This window comes from Pelophylax lessonae, assembly GCF_965119305.1.
Source record: "Pelophylax lessonae genome assembly, chromosome: 4".
In the NCBI taxonomy this organism is placed as follows: Eukaryota; Metazoa; Chordata; class Amphibia; order Anura; family Ranidae; genus Pelophylax; species Pelophylax lessonae.
In genome coordinates this window covers 297,547,392-297,570,904 of record NC_138771.1, presented here as the reverse complement: position 1 = coordinate 297,570,904, position 23,513 = coordinate 297,547,392, and the positions used below count along the sequence as shown (strand labels likewise).

The following is a 23,513-nucleotide window of genomic DNA, read 5'->3' as shown; positions in this document are numbered from 1 at the left end:
GTTTTCAAAACAAGATTGCCGTTATGGGAAAATAACATTTTTATTCATCTGTTCTAGACCAGGACATGCTTGATAGCTCCGCTCTAATAACTGAGGGCATTGTAGAGTCGGAAACACTCAATGACTATGAGATGCAGGCTCAGTTCATGCTACAAGCAGCTTTCCTTGATATTCAAGAGAGGCATTCCAAACATGGTGTTCAGATGCTTCTACAGGTACACTCGCCAACACTGTATACCTACTTTTTATATTATTTTATGAAAAATACTGTACTATTACTGAATTTTGTTAGTATTTAAGGCATAACTAAAGGCAAAACATTTTTTTAAATTTTAGTTTTGGTACAGTGGAGAAGGATTAGAACACTTGGTTCATTGCTTTCTGTCCTCCCGGTTTGGAGATTCACCCTCTCTGTTTGTCCTGTTTTCCATTATCACAGAAAGTGAAAGAAAATCCTAAATATTGGGTTGTCACCAGAATAAGAATAGAGGGGACATCTTCCTATGGGGACACTAGTTTTGAGGCCCTGGTGGAGAAAGTGGAGGGATTTCCTTACGCTTCTTGTTTGGGCTATGGGACAGGAGGTAAAGAGAAATCTCCAAAGATCAAGCTGTCACCGACAACTATTGGTCCGAGCTACAGATCAGTAGACAGTGGGGACTGGCTTCTGACTGTGACAGTTGTCACATGATTGATCCTTTCCACCCCCCTGGGTGTTCCAAACTGTTTAAGGGGACACCGGGGTGCTGGGAATGGGTTAAAGTTGTTGTAAAGGTTGAAGGGAAGGGTTTTTACCTTTAAAAAAACCTTCAATGTTTAGCTCTCGCCTCCAACCCCCATAATACTTACCTAAGCCCGCTCCTGATCCAGCGATGTGCATGAGACCCGAGGCTCTGCCAGGTCTCTCCCTCCTGATTGGCTGAGATGCAGCAGCAGGACCAATTGGCTCCCGGTGCTGTCAGTCACAGCCAGTGAGGTGGGAGTGGGGTTCGGGCCTGAGCCACACTCTGTGTCTTATGAAACAAGATACACTATATTACCAAAAGTATTGGGAACACCTTAAGAGTTCCCTTCACTAGAACTAAGGGGCCAAGCCCAACCCCTGAAAACCAACCCCACACCATAATCCTTCCTCCACCAAATGATTTAGACCAGTGCCCAAAGTATTTTTTTTTGGACAGTACCAATGTTGAACAATAAGAAAATACAAAGGTATGAAATAAAACCATTGGTTTATAAACTTTCAAAAGGTAAAAAGTACCAAAAATCAATATTGTTTCCCTCTGAGCTAAAAAATAAATATTCTTTATTAGTGGTGTACTGCAAGCACCAACCATCCTGCCATATGGCTTAGTGCTTACCAAGCCTAATTGACTATTTTTTGGTTAATGGCGCTGACACACACTAGAGGCATTTAGCTGCCCTGCAAAGATGATGGCTTGGCTTCCTAGCTTTAAGTTGGAAAGGGCTGCCTCCAGGTTCCAACTATGGTACCAACTATGGTGCCAACTATATTCCTATAGTTGGAAAAAGCAGTTTCGGGAACACATTTAAGTGCCTTAATGGCTTCCATTCAAATTCATATGTATGAATCTAAAACCTCTGTTTTAACCAGTGTAGATGTAATAGATTATATAGGTTTATTTTTTGCTGACTAGCTTAAAAAAGTGTGCAGGGGACCCCTTTTGAAATGTTTTGTTTATTGCCCTGCTCATGTGCACCTTTCACTGTGTGCTAGTTTCAGACCAATCAGAGCAGCAGCCATCTTAGCTTTTTTTGGGGCCTGTTCTGTGTTTAGGATAATGTGTCTCCCCACTCATATAACAGTTTCATCAGGTATCTTGAGTTTTATTAAACCCAATCCTCATCTAATTCACAATTGGTTTTAGGTGCTCTCTATGAGAACGTTTATGACTTTGGTTCACAACACCTAGAAATATGTATTGCAGAGCAAAAATACAATACAATAATATCTTCATGTACTATTTGCTCTTCTGCTTTTTGTTCACATCACAATGTAACTTGTTCTCTAAAAGTAATACTTTCTATAAGCATTAGGGTTTCACATCTGTCATAAATCTTTAGTTTAAGCTATTGTATTCAAGCTCATGGCATACAGATCAGGCCATAGATGAGCAATAGTAACAACTCATCATTTATATCTTGAGAATCACAACTCTGACTTTATCCTGCAAAACAAAACCTTGACCAGTCAGAAATAAAAGTTTAGCTGGAAAAGGATTCATTAAAATATAAATAGATTTGTATATATTTTTTTGTGTATATGTGCTACTTTACCACCCTGCAAATGTATGAAATACAGTAAGTACCCCATTTGTAGATGACATTTTTTGGAGGGTGATAATGAAGAATAATTAAATTCTTACTGCCCTCCACAGATTCAGGGTAGCTGTGCAATGCCCTGTACCATAAAAAAAACATCAGCTACCAATATTGTTATCCAGCATATGCGCCATACTTTTGCAACCCTTGTGAATAAAGATACAGGCAGCAAGAGACTATTGGAGAGGGCATAGAAAAAACTGCAGGCCAATAAGCATAACACCACTACTTTTTACACTTATTATACTCAAATGTATGTTAGAGAAACATATCACACCAATGTTCCAAACTCATATTTTGTCTAATGGTTTCCTCAGGGGGGATTCTCATTGTAGCTGGTCTGCTAACAATGGCATTAATCCTGCATGCATTGCAGAAGTCTGATGTATGGTGATGAGTATGATGTGTACTTTTATATATATATATATATATATATATATATATATATATATATATATATTGCAGTGAACAAAGTTATAAACGCAAAACACTTTTGTTTTTGCCCCCATTTTTCTTGAGCTGGACTCAAAGATCTAAGACTTTTTCTATGTACACAAAAGGCCTTTTTCTCTCAAATATTGTTCACAAATTTGTCTAAATCTGTGTTAGTGAGCACTTCTCCTTTGCCAAGATAATCCATCCACTTCACAGGTGTGGCATATCAAGATGCTGATTAGACAGCATGGTTATTGCACAGGTGTTCCTTAGGCTGGCCACAATAAAGGCCACTCTAAAATGTGCAGTTTTACTGTATTGGGGGGGGGGGGGGGGGCGAAAACCAGTCAGTATCTGTTGTGACCACCATTTGCCTCACGCAGTGCAACACATCTCCTTCGCATAGAGTTTATCAAGTTGTTGATTGTGGTCCTCTTCAATGGCTGTGCAAAATTGCTGGATATTGGCAGGATCTGGAACATGCTGTTGTATACCCCGATCCAGAGCACCCCAAACATGCTCAATGGGTGACATGTCCAGTGAGTATGCTGGCCATGCAAGAACTGGGATGTTTTCAGCTTCCAGGAATTGTGTACAGATCCTTGCAACGTGGGGTGATATGCCACACCTGGGAGGTGGATGGATTATCTCGGCAAAGAAGAAGTGCTCACTAACACAGATTTAGACAGATTTCTGAACAATATTTGAGAGAAATAGGCCTTTTGTGTACATAGAAAAAGTCTTAGATCTTTGACTTCAGCTCAAGAAAAATGGGGGCAAAAACAAAAGTGTTGCATTTATAGTTTTGTTCAATATATATATATATATATATATATATATATATATATATATATATAGTTGCAAAAATAATTATTTGATCCCCTGCAGATTTTGTAAATTTGCCCACTTACAAAAAAATGAAGGGTCTATAATCGGTATCATAGGTGTACTTTAAATTATAGAATATCCAGCAAAAATCCTTAACCACTTAAGCCCCGGAGGATTTTCCTGCTAAAAGACCAGGGGGTATTTTGCGATTCGGCACTGCGTGACTTTAACGGACAATTGCGCGGTCGTGCGACGCTGTACCTAAACGAATTTGGCGTCCTTTTTTTCCCACAAACAGAGCTTTCTTTTGGTGGTATTTGATCACCTGTGCGATTTTTTGATCACGCGCTATAAACAAAAAAAGAGCGACAATTTTGCAAAAATAGCAATATTTTTCACATTTTTTTATATGAAATTCCCCCAAAAAAAAATGTAAAAATCAAAATTTTTTAACATTTTCGGCCAATTTGTTTTATCCTACCTATGTTTGGTAAGAAAAAATCGCAAAAAGCGTATTTTTATTGGTTTGCGCAAAAGTTATCGCGTTTACTAACAAAGGGAAAGATTTTTGTCATTTTTGTTGTTTTTTTTTTAACGCGTAATGGCGGCAATCTGCGATTTTTTTTGCGGTACTGCGACATTGTGGCGGACAGATTGGACCCTTGACTGACATTTTTGACACTTTTGGGGTTACCAGTGACATTTCTACAGTAATCAGTGCTATACATATGCACTGTTACTGTAAAAATACACTGGTAGTGAAGGGGTTAACTTTATTTGGGAGGGAGGGGCTGTGTGTGTCCCTAGGGGCGTGCTTTCTACTGTGATTGGCTGTGGCTTGAGCTGTAAGGACACTGATCAACGGATCTACATAGTAGTTCCGTGTGATCAGTGTCTTTACAGCGAGGAGAATGACAGGTGGCTTGTTTACACAAGCTGCCTGACATTCTCCCTCTCCCCCGACGATCGCCGAGTGACCGGCGGACATCAGGTCCGCTGGTCACACGCGCGGGGGGGTCCGTGACCGCGTGGGAGCGGGAGCGCGCCTCAGCGGGCGCGCGCTCGCTCCCCAGACCCTCCCAGGCTAGTGACGTTAATTAACGTCACTCTGCCTGGCAGGGGCTGACCGCCGCAGTAAATCTACTTGCGGCGGTCGGCAAGCGGTTAAAAAAGCACATGATACAAATGTTATATATTGGGTTGCAGTTCAGTGAGTAAAATAAGTATTTGATCCCCTACCAGCCAACAATAATTCTGGCTTCCACAGACTGGCTACAGCACAGGTGTCAAACACAAGGCCCGCGGGCCGAATGCGGCCCCCAGGCCATTTCATGTGGCCCTCGCACCTCTCCTGTAGCTGCGGCACCCCCCTTGTCTCTGCCCCCTCTTGTCTCTTTAGTCGGCAGCAGAGAGGAGAGAACTACTTTGCCAGATCCTGCACTCCTCTGTGCAGCTGCAGAAAAGCTCTTTGATAACCCCCCTCTACTTCTTAGCAGTCCGCAGCAGAGAGGTGGGCAGAACTCCTCCTACAGATCCTGCACCTCTCTGTGCATCTGCAACACCACCTTGCCTTTGCCTCCCCTGGTCTCAGCATGCAGCCGACTCTGGAAGCTGACTGCAGCTCACCTTTGATTCTCCTTCAGACCCTGTACTTCTTCCCAGATCCATCCGCATCTTCTTCCTGGCAGCAGCACATGGTAAAGGGGATAAATTGTGATGTAAGGAAGGGTGGGTGATTCTTCAATTCAGATGGTGTGGGGGGGGGGGGGGCTCTTGACATCTCATGTAAGGGTGTAAGGGGGCGTGGGGTGCTCTGGACATCTAATCCTACAGATATAACTGGCCCTTTAAAGGCAACCATAATGCTAATGCGGCCCACGATGAAATTGAGTTTGACACCCTTGGCTACAGTATGTGCTCATATGGTACACAGATTAGTCCTATCAATTTGAAAAGGTGCTCCTAACGATAACTCGTTATGTGTATAAAAAACACCTGTCCACAGAATCTCTTTCTTCCATTCAAACCTCACCATCATGGACAAGACTAAAGAGCGGTCAGGGACAAATTTGTAGACTTGCACAAGGCTGAAATGGGCTACAAGACCATCAGCGAGAAGCTTGGTGAGAAGGAGACAGGGGGGCCATATTAGTGACAACTGTTGGAGCGATTATTCGCAAATGGAATAAATATAAAATAACCATCAATCCCCCTTAGTCCGGAGCTCCATGCAAATATGTCGCCTCATGGGGTAAGGATGATCATGAGAAAAGTGAAGGATCAGCCCAGAACTACATGTGAAGAGCTTGTAAATGATCTCAAGGCAGTTAGGACCACAGTCACCATACAAACCATTGGTAACACAATACACTGCCATGGATTGAAATCCTGCAACACCTGCAAGGGCCCCCTCCTCAAAAAGGCACATGTACAGGCCTGTCTGGTGTTTGCCAATGAACATCAAAATGATTCAGTGGAGGACTGGGAGAAAGGGCTGTGGTCAGATGAGATCAAAATTTGGCATTAACTCGACTTGCAGTGTTTGGAGGAAGAAAAATGCTGACTATGACCCTAAGAACACCATCTCTATATTTATTTATATTTAAGCATGGAGGTGGAAACATTATGCTCTGGGGCTGTTTCTCTGCTAAAGGTACAGGCCGACTTTGCCGCATTGAGGGGCCAATGGACAGGGTCCTGTATTGTAAAATCTTGGATGAGAACCTTCTTACCTCATGCAGAAAACTGAAAATGGATCATGGATGGGTGCAGCATGACAATGACCCAAAACATATCGCCAAGGAAACAAAGTAGTTGCTCAAGAAGAGGCACATTAAGGTCATGGAGTGGTGTTACCAGTCTCCAGACCTTAGTCCTATAGAAAATGTATGGAGGGAGCTGAATCTTCAAAATGCCAGGAGACACAAGAAACCATAAGGAATTAGAAAACATCTGTAAAGAAGAGTGGACCAAAACCCTTCCTGAGATGTGTGCAAACCTGGTAACCAACTAAAAGAAATGTCTTACCTCTGTGCTTGCCAACAAGGGTTTCTCAACTTAGTACTAAGTATTGTTTTGTTTAAGGCTTAAATACTTATTTTACTCACTGTACTGAAACTCAAATTATAACATCTGTATCATGTGTTTTTTCTGGATTTTTGGTTAATTTTCTGTCTATATCATTTGAAATACACCTATGATAAAAATTATAGACCCTTCATTTCTTTGTAAGTGGGCAAACTTTCAAATTCTGCAGGGAATCAATATTTTCCCCACTATATATATATATATATATATATATATATATATATATATATATATATATATATATATATATGTATATATATATACATACAGTAGCTCACAAAAGTGAGTACACCCCTCACATTTTTGTAAATATTTTATTATTTTATTATATCTTTTCATGTGACAACACTGAAGAAATGACACTTTGCTACTATGTAAAGTAGTGAGTGTAAATTTGCTGTCTCCTCAAAATAACTCAACACACAGCCATTTATGTCTAAACTGCTGGCAACAAAAGTAAGTACATCCCTAGGTTAAAATGTCCAAATTGGGCCCAAAGTGTCAATATTTTGTGTGGCACCATTATTTTCCAGCACTGCCTTAACCCTCTTTGGCATGGAGTTTACCAGAGCATCACAGGTTGCCACTGGAGTCCTCTTCCACTCCTCCATTTTATTTAAATTTGAGTGGACTGTATATATATATATATTTTTTTTTTTTTGGACTGCACCGGATTTAGCACTTTGGCACTCATTGCACATTTTTGCACTTTATAAAATTTATTGTCATTTATATATTTATTCGGCACTTTACAATATTTATTGTTATTAATATGATTGTATGGTATTAGATTACTGTCACTGGTGCACTTTATTACTATTATCAGTATTACTGAGTGGTCCAGATTTTTGTCACTGGTGCACTTTATTATATTATGGATTTGTTATTCATGTTTTTTTAGTATTTCACACTCCTGGTAGCGCTGTTTTATAATATTTCTAAATTTCTTGTTTTTTTACCTAAGTGAGCAGCAGCTGCAGGTGTTATTAATTTGCATCACTTTAGCGCGGGTTTAATATTATTTGCTCATATTCAGAGAAAGGGAATACAATAAGTCACCTGGCCACTCACTAAAACTAGAGGAAAGGCGGTTTAACCTTAAAATACGTAGGGAGTTCTTCACTGTGAGAGCAGTAAGGATGTGGAATTCTCTTCCACAAGCAGTCGTATCAGCAGGGAGCATCGATAGTTTAAAAAAACTATTAGATGGGCACCTTAAAGACCACAACATACAGGGGTATACAATGTATGGTTAACAGCAAACACACACACATCATAGGTTGATCTGGATGGACGGATGTCTTTTTTCAACCTCACTAACTATGTAACTATGTAACTGCTAAAAATATGCACTGTTGTACTAATGACACTGGCTGGGAAGGGGTTAAATATGTAGGGCGATTTAAAGGGCTAGGTGTGTGCCTAGCCAGTGTTTTTGTGTAAACTGTGTGCTGCTTTTACTAAGGGAAGCGATGGGTTTTATTCTCTACATTGCAGAAATACAAAATCCCTTTCCCCCTGTCAGAATGGAGCTCTGCCTTGTTTACATAGGCAGAGCTCAGTTCTGTGTCTCTGCCCCGACGATCAGCGGGTGCCAGCGGACATCCATTGCCCAACATCCACAGATTTTCTTCTGCTGTGAGTCATCACAGCAGAAGTGGCTCGCTAACAGTGAGCGTGTGCTCCACCTAGGCGGAAGTGCAGAATCATGTATATATACGTGATTCTGCACAAAACGGCTGTCCTGTAGCAGTGTTTCTGCTAAAGGGTGGTCCTTAAGTGGTTAATAAAAGCTTTCACATATGGTATAGAGCCAGCAGTGAGACAGACCTTATGTGCCTATGCAAAAGAATCTGCCATTTTTCATGGTAGGTTATAAATTAAATAGAGACTTTGGACTCATAGTTGTAAAGAGCCCAGATATATTTCCCTATATGATTTGGCATAATACACTGCAGCTCCAGCATTTATTCCTGTAAATACATTGGGTGACTCTACATTTCAACAAGAACATCAGCCTATGTCTCCCTTTTGCTTCATTTATTATGAAATAGTGTTAACAGAGGTTGGGCAAATGGACAAAGAAAACAGTGCAAACTGTAATCTTTGTCTGCATAACTTTTATCATTGCTCAGAATATTTTGACATTGTAGTTTCAATGCAGAAACATCAAAATACCTGTAATCCTACGTTGTTGCAGGCCTGTTTGAATGTGGGAAAATTATCATTTTGCATTCACACATCACCACAGATATGCGAAGTTAAAAAAAGAAACACAGTGTCCCAGTTTTCTCAAATAACGAAACACCATAACCCACAACTAGAAAGAAAGATACAGTAATCCTTGAAAAAAGTTTTATACATGGCAAACTTGATTAGCATTGACTTTGATATAAGTATCTTATTTTCACACTAAAGAAAAGAGAACTATGCAGTCTTTGTTTATGCTGTGTATTATATCTCATGTATGATAGATGATCCTGTTCTCTTACTAATGCTAGGCAGATATTTATTAACTATTTTTTGTCCAAACTTTAACCTGATTACAATAGATGTGTGTGCTCACTGTCTGCCTAGTTAAATTGGTTGTTAAGCCACTATGTGATCTTTATATCATCCCCATTGTTAGACAAGAACAGGTGTCCTAGTGTCTGTGCTTTTTAAAAAAAAAAAAAAAAAAAAAACAATTTCTATCTGATTTCACAGCACTTCCTGGCGCTCACGTAACTCCCAGTGCTCACGTGACTCCAGGCTCTCTCCTCTCCCTGTCTGACAGCTCCAGCGGGCGGGGGCCAATAACTCCCACTGACATCAGCTGGGGAGTCGGGGAGGAGAGGAGGAGAGAGCCTAGGAGTCACGTGAGCACCTGGAGGCGCTGTGAAATCAGATAGAAATTGGCTTTTTCTTTTCTTAATAAAGCACAGACTCTAACTAGGACACATGTTCTTATCTAACAATGGGGATAGTATAAAGATAACATAGTTTTGTAGCAGCGGGGAGGGGAGCAGAGTGGCACTAGTAAGAGCTGGTGGGCAGGGAGGGGAGGGGGAGGAGGACAGAGGGAATCAGAGGAGAGCTGCTGATAATGGAGGCACGTAAACTGACCACGGTGTCAGGGCTCAGCAGCCACGATAAACTGTGGTCCATTTACAGGGGGGAGGGCAGAACCAGGCAGGATTAGCCAGGTATTGTAGGTGATATGGGGGGCCAAATAACACAGCACAAGCACTGTGCTGTATAACATTTAAGGAAACAAGATCCATTTTTTTTTTTTTTTTTTTTTTTAGGGCAACAAAAACTTAAAATCATAAAATACATTTATAACTAATTTAATCAATTTGTATAGAATTTGCTGCTTTTCTCTTACCTACAGTATGTGCCTTGAACTTTCTTTTTTTGGTGTGCTATCTAAACAATATTTCAGTTATTTCTATTGCATTCAGTAATATTTTTTTAAATATTTCCATATTTTGGTAAACCATATTCATCTTGCTATTTTTTTTTATTTTTTTTTGGTTTGGACAAATGAGTTTGCCCCACCAACACAGGTCAATTGGCAGTGGGATAATACCTATAACACTGGACTATACTAGAAGATAGATTGCTTATTGCTATTCTGTGTATCAATGTTCGTAGGTTTATCATCATGTACACTATAAATACCACAAGTTCATTATATGGATGTCCTAAATATAAAACCTGTTTTATCTATTTGAACAGAGTATAATTCACTTGCTGCAAGAAAAGCGGTTCATTTCTCCCATGGCACAGATAACCCTTGCTCAGAGTTTGATTCTTTCAGCTGACTTAATAGAAAATAATGAGGATCAGCAATTGGTTTGGTCAAAGCAGTTAAACATTTTCACTTCAGTCCACAAACTTATCAACAAACAAGTAAGTGTATTAGTGTGATGCTCCATGTATAATAAAAGTTCTACAGACTCTGAAAAAAAGCTAGTTTCTGAATGTGCTTTATTACAATATCAAATGAAACTTTAAAAGGAAGATGCAAGCATTTTATTCACATCAATTTATATAGAAATTAATGCAACCACCAGCCTATTTTGCTTTTTGAACAAACAGCTACTGATGGCTGGAAGGTCTCCATAAGGCTTGCTTACTTGTATTTACCTAAATTATCGAATTGAGAAAAATATATATTTTAAAATTTACTTTATTCATCAGGCTAAATCATCAGTTTAGTCTCTACCTATAATAAATACAATGTAAACATGTAAACTTTAGTTTGTCAAAAACTTGCTTTGGTGTGCATTGTTTTATCTAATTTATCCAGCATACAATCTAAAAGGGAGGGTCAATAATACATTGGAAAGAAGAACATGGTTGTTTACATCATGATACTGTTCATGTCCAACAGTCTGGCCATGTATGGATAGAACACAATTGCAACAGATAAGCTCCAATGCTAAGACATCAGTCCAAATGTTTGGAGAATCTCCTGGAAGGTCTTTTTCTTCTCTGCTTATTAAACAGAAATATGCTGGCAGTATTTTTACCACCTTATGGGGATCTCACCCAACTTTTATTGGTCACAGTTTCTAAAGGAACATGACCAGGATGTCACATCTTTCTCATAGCTGTGATGATAATGAAGTTTGAGGAACCTCAAAACTAAAAAAAATTTAGGGCATTATTAATGTTCTAAAATTCCCCATTCAGTGACCAAATAATCCAGTGAGATTCAGACATGTCCAGAGTAAAGCAGCATTAAACCCAAAACCAAAAATATAACACATTTTTAGGCATTTTTTTTTGTTATTTTCACCTGGTGATCTGGCCAGTAACACTCTTCCTGTCCTGGGGTGTTTCCACTCTGGATGGAGGAGAAATGGAGACACCTTTGGACAGCAGCATTGTCAGGATAAGGAGAGGGTAGTGTTAGATGTGCTGACTTCTAATTTAGATGGATTTGGCTAGTGAATTAAAGCCCATCCCAGCTAACATTTTTTTTAAGCCTACAAATCGAAAAACAAATGCAGTCACCACATGTGAGAAAAGGTAAGCTGCAATATAACTGGTTTTGGTTTGGGGTTTAATATCACTTTAAGCAGAATAAACAAGAGGACCTGAAAGCTTCTAAGGACTGCTAATTAAGCCTTTGTAATTGGGGGTCATAATTTTCATTAGACATGGCTGCTGATTGCTATTTGCAAGATTTGTTAAGACATTGCCTGGTCTGCTATTTAGTCAATAGTCGATTGGATGTTGTTAACGTTATTCATTGTCATCTGGAAAACCAGAATATTGCCAGATGACAACGAATGACCAATATGGAAAACCAGATAGCTTTTAATGAGCCTATCATATGATCTATTAGCAGAGTCTTTAATCCCTGACCTAAATAGCTTACAGCAATCCACATTCATGTCTTCAACCCTTCGTCTCCACACCCTTCAGCCCTTGTGATTGGCTGGAGGGTATCAATTGCACCTATCAGAGTGTCCACATAAAAGCAGCTGAAACAGGCAGCTTAAACTCTCAGATTTCTATTGAACTATGCATGAAGACAGAGTGTCATTTTAAGGGCCAGTGACTCTGTCAGTTCAGACATGCACTGAAATAATTGGAACCTGTTGGTACTGCAGGAAAAATCCTTGTTAATATTTTTATTCACCTTTTTTTACTAATGATATTTTGTCTATTTTGTAATATCCTATTCTGAAAATATTTTTCTTGCACCATTTTTCCTCTTCTTGCATTAAACAATATTTTCAGATTGTTAAGCCTTATCTTTACCTGCTACTCTCACATAAACCTTGGGTTTTATAGTTTAGTAATCATATTGTGTCCCTCAAACATATATTCTGTGCTAGGAAAACATAGATATTAGATAATTCAAGAACTTTTAGCCTGAAAATCCTCAGTCACCATAGAAGCTAACACTGCAGAGTTTGTAGAAATAGCAACTATTGCAATCGGTTGTTGAAAAGGCATGTATAACACTATAATCATAACTCCACCCTATGAAAACATCTGGATTGCAATGTTTATTTGAGCAAATGTTTAGTGTTCTGTTCTGCTAGAATTGCCTGTATTTATTCATACAGTATCTCACAAAAGTGAGTACAACCCTCACATTTTTGTAAATGTTTTATTATATCTTTTCATGTGACAACACTGAAGAAATGACACTTTGCTAAATTAGTGAGTGTACAGCTTGTATAACAGTGTAAATTTTCCGTCCCCTCAAAAAAACTCAACACACAGCCATTCGTCTCTAAACCACTGGCAACAAAAGTGAGTATACCCCTAAGTGAAAATGTCCAAATTGGGCCCAAAGTCAATATTTTGTGTGTCCACAATTATTTTCCAGCACTACCTTAACCCTCTTGGGCATGGAGTTCACCAGCACTTCACAGGTTGTCATTGGAGTCCTCTTCCACTCCTCCATGACGAAATCACAGAGCTGATAAGCTTGGAGCAGCATGTGAGGTGCAGCCCTGTCAGGGCAATGACTAGCAGAGCTTGTCCAGGAACTTCTTGCCACTATTATAGAAAGAGGCAGCTGATTGCACCTGGATGCTGGCTATAGTCCAGAAGGAGCAAGGGATATATTAGTGGCCCCATTAAAACCCTATCCGTGGAGGAAGATCGGATTGCCTTAGTCTGGTATTTTATATCACAAAACACCTTTAAAGGTGTTTTTGGAGGTGAGCGGCCATTACACCTATTTTTGGATTAGCTCACTCTGGTGACACGTCTGAAGAATCACGAGAGTCACTTTATTATTGTGAAGAGTCACGAGAGTCACTTTCTTGAAGCACCTTTGCACCTTGTTTTGCATATGGACATTTTTATATTGTTTATTAAATTCACTCACATTTGAGTGCTGCCATTTTTATACTTATTTGCACTTATTTAAGCACTTTTTTTTGCTTGTTTGGCATTGTGGACACAGGAATCGCCCATTGATTTATTACCTTTGATATTATTGTATATTTTTATTTTTTTGCACCTTATATAACCTATTCACTTTATATCATCTGCTATCTTGCACATTTCTAAAATATTGTTTTATGTATATGATGATGCTTTAGGAACCTGTCCACTCCCTATCTACGGCTTTGCCCCTGCCATTTTGTGTTTATGTTAGGGAGATATCACATATCTACTATTCATTTTGGCTTTTATATATACTCTAACACATTGAAGACATTTATACATATTAACATTGGGTCTTTACCCATTGAGAATATAGCATCGATTTTGTATATTTTCCTTCCTCACTTGCATCTGACATATTCCATTGATACGATTTTTATTGATACAATTTTTATCGACATTATATCACTCTGCTCATAGAGAAATTAGCGCTGATCCCCTCTCTATTCATTATCTTTAGTATGTGGTGACACTACAAGATTGGCTACTTATTTCTGTATTTTATTTATATACACGGATTCAATTTACTTCATACGTCATATACCCCATTGCGTCATATACCCCATAGCGCATCGGCCTTCCTTTTATCACAGAGCTGGTGGATGTTAGAGACCTTGCGCTCCTCCACCTTCCGTTTGAGGATGCCCCACATATGCTCAATAGGGTTTAGGTCTGGAGACATGCTTGGATAATCCATCACCTTTACCCTCAGCTTCTTTAGCAAGGAAGTAATCGTCTTGGAGGTGTGTTTGGGGTCGTTATCATGTTGGAATACTGCCCTGCGGCCCAGTCTACGAAGAGAGGGGATCATGCTCTGCTTCAGTATGTCACAGTACATTTTGCCATTCATAGTTTCCTCAATAAAATGTAGCTCCTCAGAGCCGGCAGCACTTATGCAGCCCCAGACCATGACGCTCCCACCACCATGCTTGACTATAGGCAAGACACACTTGTCTTTGTACTCCTCACCTGGTTGCCGCGACACACGCTTGACACCATCTGAACCAAATACATTTATCTTGGTGTCATCAGACCACAGGACATGGTTCCAGTAATCCATGTTTTTAGAAGAGGCTTCTAAAGATGATGCACAAGAAAGCCCGCAAACACTTGTCTTTGTACTCCTCACCTGGTTGCTGCCGCACACAGATGACACTATCTGAACCAAATAAGTTTATCTTGGTCTCATCAGATAACAGCACATGGTTCCAGTAATCCATGTCCTTAGTCTGCTTGTCTTCAGCAAAGTGTTTGTGAGGTTTCTTGTGCATCATCTTTAGAAGAGGCTTCCTTCTGGGACTACAGACACGCAGACCAATTTGATGCAGTATGTGGAGTATGGTCTGAGCAGTGACAGGCTGACCCCCCCACCCCTTCGACCTCTTTAGAAATGCTGGCAGCACCCATATGTCTATTTCCTAAAGACAACCTCTGGATATGATGCTGATAAGAAACACAAAAAAGTGCTCTAAGTGTAGACTGATTTAATAAAGCATTTGAAAGTGATAGTAACAACTCACAAGAGCCAAAGCCAAGCCTTGTTGCAAGCCTGATTATCTGTGGCTCTTCTGAGTTGTTACTATCACTTTCAAATTCTTTATGAAATCAGTATACACTTAGAGCGCTTTTCTGTGTTTCTTATATTCCTCCCAGAGTTTTTCCTCACTTCTGAGAAGAGCTGCTCGGTGTAGGTGACATCGCCTCTTACATCACTGGACTTTAGCTTTATATGGACTTCCCATTAATATATATATTTTAATTTAATTTTTTATTCCCTCATCCAAAGGCTCCTTTCACACGGCCGCTCCGTGTGAAAGGTCCGCTGCGGGACTTTTTTTTTTTTTTTCCACGGAGCGGATGACATTTCTGTCATCCGCTCCGTGTGCCCGCATATCATCCCATCCGTTTGTGGATGATATGCGGACATAATGTAAGTATATGGCACTGCGGATGTCAGCGGATGACACCGCTGACATCCGATTTTCCTTCCTTTCCGTTTTTTACACGGAAGGAAAAATGGGGTTCTGTTCCATTCGTAAAAACGGAACAGAACTGACAGGAGGAAAATCGGGTGTCAGCGGATGGTATTCCGCTGACACCCGCAGTGCCATTCACTTACATTATGTCCGCAAATCATCCGCAAACGGATTGGATGATTTGCGGACACACGGAGCGGCCGTGTGAAAGGACCCAAAGATTTTTTTTTTTTTCTGGATATGATGCTGTCCATGCACCACTTCAATGGCGAGGCCTGTTCTGAGTGGAACCTGTCCTGTTAAACCGCTGTATGGTCTTGGCCACCATGCTGCAGCTCAGTATCAGGGTCTTGGCAATCTTTCTATAACCTAGGCCATCTTTATGTAGAGCAACATATCTTTTTTTCAGTTCCTCAGAGAGTTCTTTGCCATGTAGTGCCATATTGAACTTCCAGTGACCAGTATGGGAGAGCAAGAGTGTACCCACTTTTGTTGCCAGCGGTTTAGACAATAATGGCTGTGTGTTGAGTTATTTTGAGGGGACAGAAAATTTACACTTTTATACAAGCTGTACACTCACTTTACATTGTAGCAGTGTCATTTCTTCAGTGTTGTCACATGAAAAGATATAGGAGGAGCATAAGGTCTCTAACATTCACCAGCTCCATGATGTCGTCATGGAGGAGTGGAAGACGACTCCAGTGGCAACCTGTGAAGCTCTGGTGAACTCCATGCCAAAGAGTATTAAAGCAGTGCTGGAAAATAATGGTGGCCACACAAAATATTGACACTTTGGGCCCAATTTGGACATTTTCACTTAGGGGTGTGCTTACTTTTGTTGCCACTGGTTTAGAAATGAATGGCTTTATGTTGAGTTATTTTGAGGGGACAGCAAATGTACACTGTTATACAAGCTGTACACTCACTACTTTACATTGTAGCAAAGTGTAATTTCTTCAGTGTTGTCACATGAAAAGATATAATAAAATATTTACAAAAATGTGAGGGGTGTACTCACTTTTGTGAGATACTGTATGTTATGGTACTACAATAATACATTTACAAATATCAACACCACATTGGTATATATTGTTTTCTTGCCACAGCTCATCCACCTGTTCCTGGGTCACCAGATAACAATAATAGTACTTAAACAATAAAATGTTCAATGTCACATTAATACCCATCAGATTCCATACTCACTGGAAACATCAAACCTGCGCAAAGTAAAGCAATTACAAATACCAACTCTAGAACTCTAACATGCGTCACATGTTTGGCCCATTGACTTCATGACTACGTAAGTGGCATATCCTCCATGGGTGTAGTCCATATGGGGGAAGTGGGAGCGGGGGCCGCTATGCCCTTTACACATTGCTCTTGAGAGTACACATTTATATAACAGATAAAGAGAGGAAACAGTGGAGACACTAATGCAGATTAGGAGCTAGGGGAAAGGAATGGATGTAAAACATCCCTTCCCCTTTCTGTGAAATGACAGCTGTCAGTTAACCAGTGGCCCCTGGTAATCCCACCATTTTTTATTGATTAAAAAACTGCAATATGTTAAAAAAAAGTATTGCACTCCCTGGCACCCAAAGCCAACTAATACAGAGGAAGTGCTGCTGCTCTGCAATATCCCATAACTTTCAGTACCGAAACAAGATGTATTGAAATGCATTTATTTATTTACTAATAAATACATAGATTAATTAACAACACGTCTTTTATATCTGCCGGGCGTTCAGCTTTAAATAGTGTAGTTGTTCCTAAATTGTATACAGCAATATTTCCAGGTTAAGGGGACAGCAAACTCCTGCTCTTCAAATGATTTAAGAGTATTACTAGTATAAAAGCAATGCATGTATTTCACCTCATAGTTTGCCATCCGCTAATCTATAAAATTGTGAAAGCCATCCGCTAATCTTTAAAATTTCTTGGGTTAAGGGTTAAACCACAGTGGGGCACTGGGAGAAAGGGTCAGTGAGGTGGAAGAAATACGGATAGTACATATACAAAAGATGTTTACAGATAATTTAAGAATTTCCAGACCTTTATCAGCAAAGAGTTATGTTACGTAAGGGGAGTGAGACGATGCAGATTGTGCTGGGAGTATGGAAATTGAGACACCTGATCAGTACCAGTGGGCTTTTTTTATATTAAGTATATTATTTAATGTGTAAATAATATATTCTATGTGCAGCTTTCTTGTCTTGGAGAAACCACAGAGGATGATATATCAGCTCCATTCCTGCCACCTTTCAAGAATATCTACTTGCCACACATGCTTCTACTGGCTAAAATAAGAATGAGGATTGGTAAGTATAAGCAAAACAGCTAGCTTGTATTCCCTGAATCTGTGCTTTGCCTTCATTGTTGTTTTATTAAGTATTTTATATAATTTACAAAGCACATTGTCGACTTCATATAAAAAAAGATATAATTGTCTTGGCATCATATTGATTATGAGATGGGCTTCTCTGTACGCTTGTAGATCAATGTGCTGATTTTATTCATACATTGGGACAATTGTGTGGGGCAGTAGAAGGAGCAAAGAAATAAACACATGACCAATTATCTGTCTAATGTATCTATTTTTCTAGCTATTTCCCTCTTTTTGCCTTTTTGAAAAGTATTGGAGGCTGAGGGATTGTTATCATTCGTTTTTCTCTAATGTGAAGTTATGAATTCGGTATGATGCTTTTATAATTTGCAAATATTCTACTTTAAGGTTTTTGTTTCCTAACCCTAGGCAGTAGGATTGTACACCAAATTCTTAGTTTGTAGAATTGCAGCAGGAGATATGGATTGTTTTCGTTTGAGTTAAATCTGCAGTTTTTTTTTTTTTATTAATCACAGTTGTATTCAAAGTATTTAAAAGCAATTTTTTTTTCTGTAAATACGGTAGGGAATGGTTAAACACCTGTCAGGTTTTGTTTGCCATTTGTGTCTCATCACAGATAATATACCCATTAATTTCCTGTCCTGTAGACTCAACAGGAACTTGTAGAAAATCTTTCTAAATGTAGACAAAAATGCCCTCTCAGACAGTTATCACCAGAACTCCTCTATTGCTTGTTGGTTACTATTTTGGTAGCAACTCAGAAATTTTGATTTTCCCTCACTTTCAGTGACAGTGGTCCCCAGGACAAATAGAGAAGATTATATTATTCTTATTGATGAAACAATTTGACAAAAAAAAACTGAGTTTGTTACATGGTCTAACTCCTCACCATTATTTTCCAAAACTTTTTTTTTTTTTTTTTTACTATCACTAGGTAAATATACTATTTATTTTTTATAATAAGGAATATCATTAGCTGGTTGAATCACTGTCCTGTTCATGCTTAGTAGCTTAGTAAAGGGCAACCTCCCCAACCATAGCTTATAGTAGTTAATCCATTTCAAATTAACTTTTTCTGTAATGTTGAAGATGTTTCTCCACTTATTCAAGTAGCTTTCTCTGTTCTTCTTTGGTTTCTAAAAAATTGGAAAGCTACTTGCATGAGTGGTGAAATGTCTTCAGCAAGTGAAGTTGAATGTGACTACTTCTAACTATACTATGACCAGGATAAATGAGAACCTGCTCTAAACACTGTCACATACATATTCATGATCCCCAATCCAGCACCCAAATCATCTGCCATAGTATCCACTATTCTCCTAAGATTTGTATGGTTTACATGTTCACTTACCTTTCTCTACTACATATCAGGTCCTCTGTTTTTAGTTTAAAATGTGCCCCTAAGGAATGTAAGGATCATGTGATAGTTATGGTCACATTACATATACTGTAAAGTGTTCACTACGAGATGATTACAAAAGTACAACATTTTGAAACTGGAATTCCCAGCATCCCGTTGTCTTTTCTTTTTACCTGCCAAAGGATTTGTGATTTTGTTTAGCCACTCTTGTGATTTATTCACCTCTTCCATATTGTACATCAAGGAAGATCAATCTTCATCTTCAGTGATTTCTTGGCTCAAATATTAATGGAGGTGGGCTCGTCTCATCACTCATATCCCTCTGTCGGCACCATCCCTTTTGATACTAGAAACCACTTAATTTCTCATCCCAATCTTAGTCAAGTGAGATAAATATATATATATGGGACTTTCAATGTACCTTCCAGAGAAAATGCAATGTATATATTTTACAAAAATAATATCTTTATTAAAAAAAACCAAAAAACAAATAAAAGCAGGGCATTCATTTACTTAAAATCATAAGAAACTATGACCATCTTCAAACATTGGAGTACAGTAGACCATCATGTATGCAGCAGTCCCACATGAGGCAGGAAGGATCATTGAGTGTCACAATTAACTAACTTCCTCGGGATCCACGCCTAGCAAATACATGTAAGATAAACAATTTCTACAAAATAAATATTTTACATGATTATTCTATATGATCAATACCTTTTAGATTGTAGGCTCCATGAGCAGGGTCCTCCTATTCCTTTTGTATTGAACTGTATTTTAAATTGTGCTTTCTCCCTTTTTATTGTAAAGCTCTGCGTAAATTGTTGGCGCTATATAAATCCTGTATTATAATAATAATAATAATACCAAAAGATCACACATGAAGAGAAAATCATAAACATACTAATGTATTCAAAAATTTAGACTAATTACCTCCCAAATAGACAGAACAAGGATGGGAAAAAAAACACTATCTCCCTTTGTCCCTGGCCAAGTAGATCCCAACATGCAGAAGGGATATAAAGAGAAAGGCACTGACCGACACCACATTTAAAATCAGCACTAAAATTAAAAAATTGTTTAGCACTGATTTTAAAAATGAGGCTCTCAGCTGCTGCAATGATTCTAAGGAACCCTACCGAGAGTGCACTGACATTTATATTTTATTTAATGACCAACTCCAGCGCATACTATAAAGAGGAAGAAGACTTTCTGCCTTTAAAATGTACAAATACATATGACAAAGCGACACCAAATACATATGACAAAGCGACACCAATTATGTCAAAGTTCCAACCTGTTTTGGCACAAAATGGAGGACTGTAACTTCCATGTTCCATCAAGAGTTTAATGAACTAGGGTGCTTGTCCTTAAAAACGTACCCCAAAACAAAAATACTTGTAACAGTAGCTTATGGGTTTATATTCTATCCCATTGATACGGTTCTAAAAAAAAAGGAACATATTTATTTATTTTTTAATTTTTACTGTTAATATATCTAAAACATCTCTTGGGATTTTTTTTACTCTTCTCTGCTATGTGTCTCTTGTAGTCTGTTTTTGCCACCCTGATTCCTACACTTCTTATTGCATTCCTTGTAGTGTTGGAATACGGACAATGCCCCCTTCGCTTTATACTTTTTAAAGGCAATTTTTTTCTCTTTAATAAGACTTTTTACGTTACGATTTACCCACCCAGGTTTAACTTTTGCTCTTCTATATTTATTGCCCATTGGAATGCACTGTGTGATACCTTTGTTTAATATGTTCCTAAAGCATTCCCAGTTTTCTTCCGTGTTAAATGTTTCTAGAATTTCATCCCAATTGATGTCTTGTAGTATTGAGCACAGTTCAGAAAAGTTTGCTTGTTTGAAATTTAGAGTTCTTGTGCTACCCTCATGCCTACTTTTTCTATAATTTATGCTCAATGTGATCATCCTGTGACCGCTAGATCCCAAGTTGTCCTGTATTGCCACACCTGAGATCTGACTTGGATTATTTGTAATTAATACATCTAGCAATGCACTCTTTCTAGTCGGGGAATCCGCCAATTGAGACATGAAGTTGTCCTGTAAGACATTCATTAGATGTCGGGCCTTTAATGAGTGAGCTGTCCCTTCTGCCCAGTCAATATCTGGATAATGGAAGTCCCCCATTATGATGACATTTCCATGCCTTTCTGCCATTTCTAACTGTGATAGGAGATCCAGCTCCTTCTCCTCCTCCTTCCTAAGTTTGGGGGGGGGGGGGGTCTGTAACATACCCCTACTAGTAATTTCTCACTTACTTCTTTTACTTCTTTCTTCTTCTTACTTCTATGGAGTTCTACCCACACGGATTCCACGTCCCCCCTCGTCCCATTCACACTGCCATTCCTCTCTATCACCCTTACATCATTTTTGATATATAGACACACCCCTCCCCCTTCTACCTTCCCTGTCCTTCTGTCCTCCCCCCCCCACAACACCTAGTTTAAAACCCCTCCAACTTTGTGGCCATCTTTCTTCCCAATAGAGCTGCACCATCCCCATTAACCCTCCTCTTGTGTTAGGGTCAAAACTGACCCGTTTTCAGGTTTTGAATGTCTATAAGTATCACATAAATTTGTTTATTGCATCAAGATTTTTTTACTTTGTCAGGAACCTCTATTTAAACAATGTAATAGAAAAATAATCCTTTTCACTAAATTATAAAATACTGTGGTGAAAATTAAGACGTTCATGGTGTTAGGGTCAATTCTGACCCAGTTATAATATAGGATTTTAGGACACTAATAAGTTCCAAAACTGAAATCATAAACACTCTCTCTGCTTAGTAACACTGACAGCCAATCACCTCTCAACCCTGTGAGCTGTAGTTAGGGAGGGGCCTATCTCTTTTCCTGCTTGTCTGCTTCTCTAAATAAAGTGAAGAAACATAGGACAAATTCATTTCAGAGTTGCTGACTTTATTTTACCATTTTTTAAATTTGACAATGAGAGGTATGCTATCAAAAGAAAGGTCTAGGGGTCACACCAAAAATATTAAAACCAATCTTTTCAAGGATAAAGAAGCCTAACAAGGTAACCAAGAGGTAAGAAACAAATTTGATGATAAGTAATTATTCAGAGGGTATTTTATGGCTGATTTAAAACACGGGTCAAAACTGACCCTAACATCATGGATAGTAACAGAATTCTAACATAAGAGGAGGGTTAAGGTGCAACCCGTCCTTACTAATGAGCCAGTAATAAATTGAGAAGTCAGCCCAGTTCTCCAGGAACCCAAACCCTTTCTTCCTACACCAGTTCCTCAGCCACTTGCTCATGGTGTGACTTGAGGCACAGGTAGTATTTCTGAGAAAACCACCTTGGAGGTCCTTCTCTTCAATCTATTCCCTAAGTCCCTGAAATCATTTTTTAGGACTCTCCACCTTCCCCTTACTTTGTCATTGGTGCCAACATGTACTATGACAGCTGGGTCCTCACCAGCCCCATCCAATAATCTGTCCACCTGATCCGCAATATGCTGAACCTGAGCATCCGGTAAATAGAATACTGTTCGGCGACCTAAGTCTTTGTCACAGATTGCCCTCTCTCTCCTTCTAATAACTGAGTCCCCCTACTACCAGTACCTATCTATCCTTTCCTATATCTCTGGCCCCCGCCTTACTGGAGCAGTCACTCCCCTGGCAGCTAGGGGAAGGCACCTGCTCCAGCACTGCCACCCCTGAGCTGATATCCCCAACATCATGCAACTTGACATATTTGTTGGGGTGTACCAACTCTGGACTGGCCTCCCTAGCACTCTTCTCTTTACCCCTCCTTCTATCTGTCACCCAGCTATCTACCTGTACCTGCACTTGCCCCCACAAGCACCTGCTGGGTAATGTCCAAACTCCTTTCCAGGTTGTTTATGCTTCTCAGTGTTGCCACCTTGATTTCTAGATTCAGGATCTGGGCTTTCAGAGAAACAACTAGCTGACATCTCGCACAGCAGTATTCGCCCTCGATTGGCACTTCAAGGAAAGCTTACATAGAGCAAGATGTGCACTAAGTGGCATCACCAATCCTGTTGGACATTTTCCCTGCTATTCTAGTGGGGATTATAAGGAAAGACTTGCTCTTGGTACTCTACACTACTCCAAGCTCTCCTGGCTCTAAAGCTACTCCAAGTTCCTCACAGTCACGCTCAGCCCACCACATTACTCTCAGCACCTCACGTCACTCTCGGCACCCAGCGTCACTCTCGGCACCCAG

General features: G+C 39.4%; 1 protein-coding gene across 1 annotated transcript in view; it reads left to right on the top strand.

The window, feature by feature from the left end:
- CFAP54 (cilia and flagella associated protein 54) overlaps positions 1-23,513 on the top strand; it is a 616,124-nt gene that overhangs the window by 494,304 nt on the left and 98,307 nt on the right. Inside the window, exons 55-57 of the mRNA XM_082253561.1 lie at positions 58-215; positions 10,414-10,587; positions 17,776-17,890. Coding sequence (XP_082109687.1) covers positions 58-215; positions 10,414-10,587; positions 17,776-17,890 — 447 coding nt within the window. The remainder of the gene's footprint in view (positions 1-57; positions 216-10,413; positions 10,588-17,775; positions 17,891-23,513) is intronic.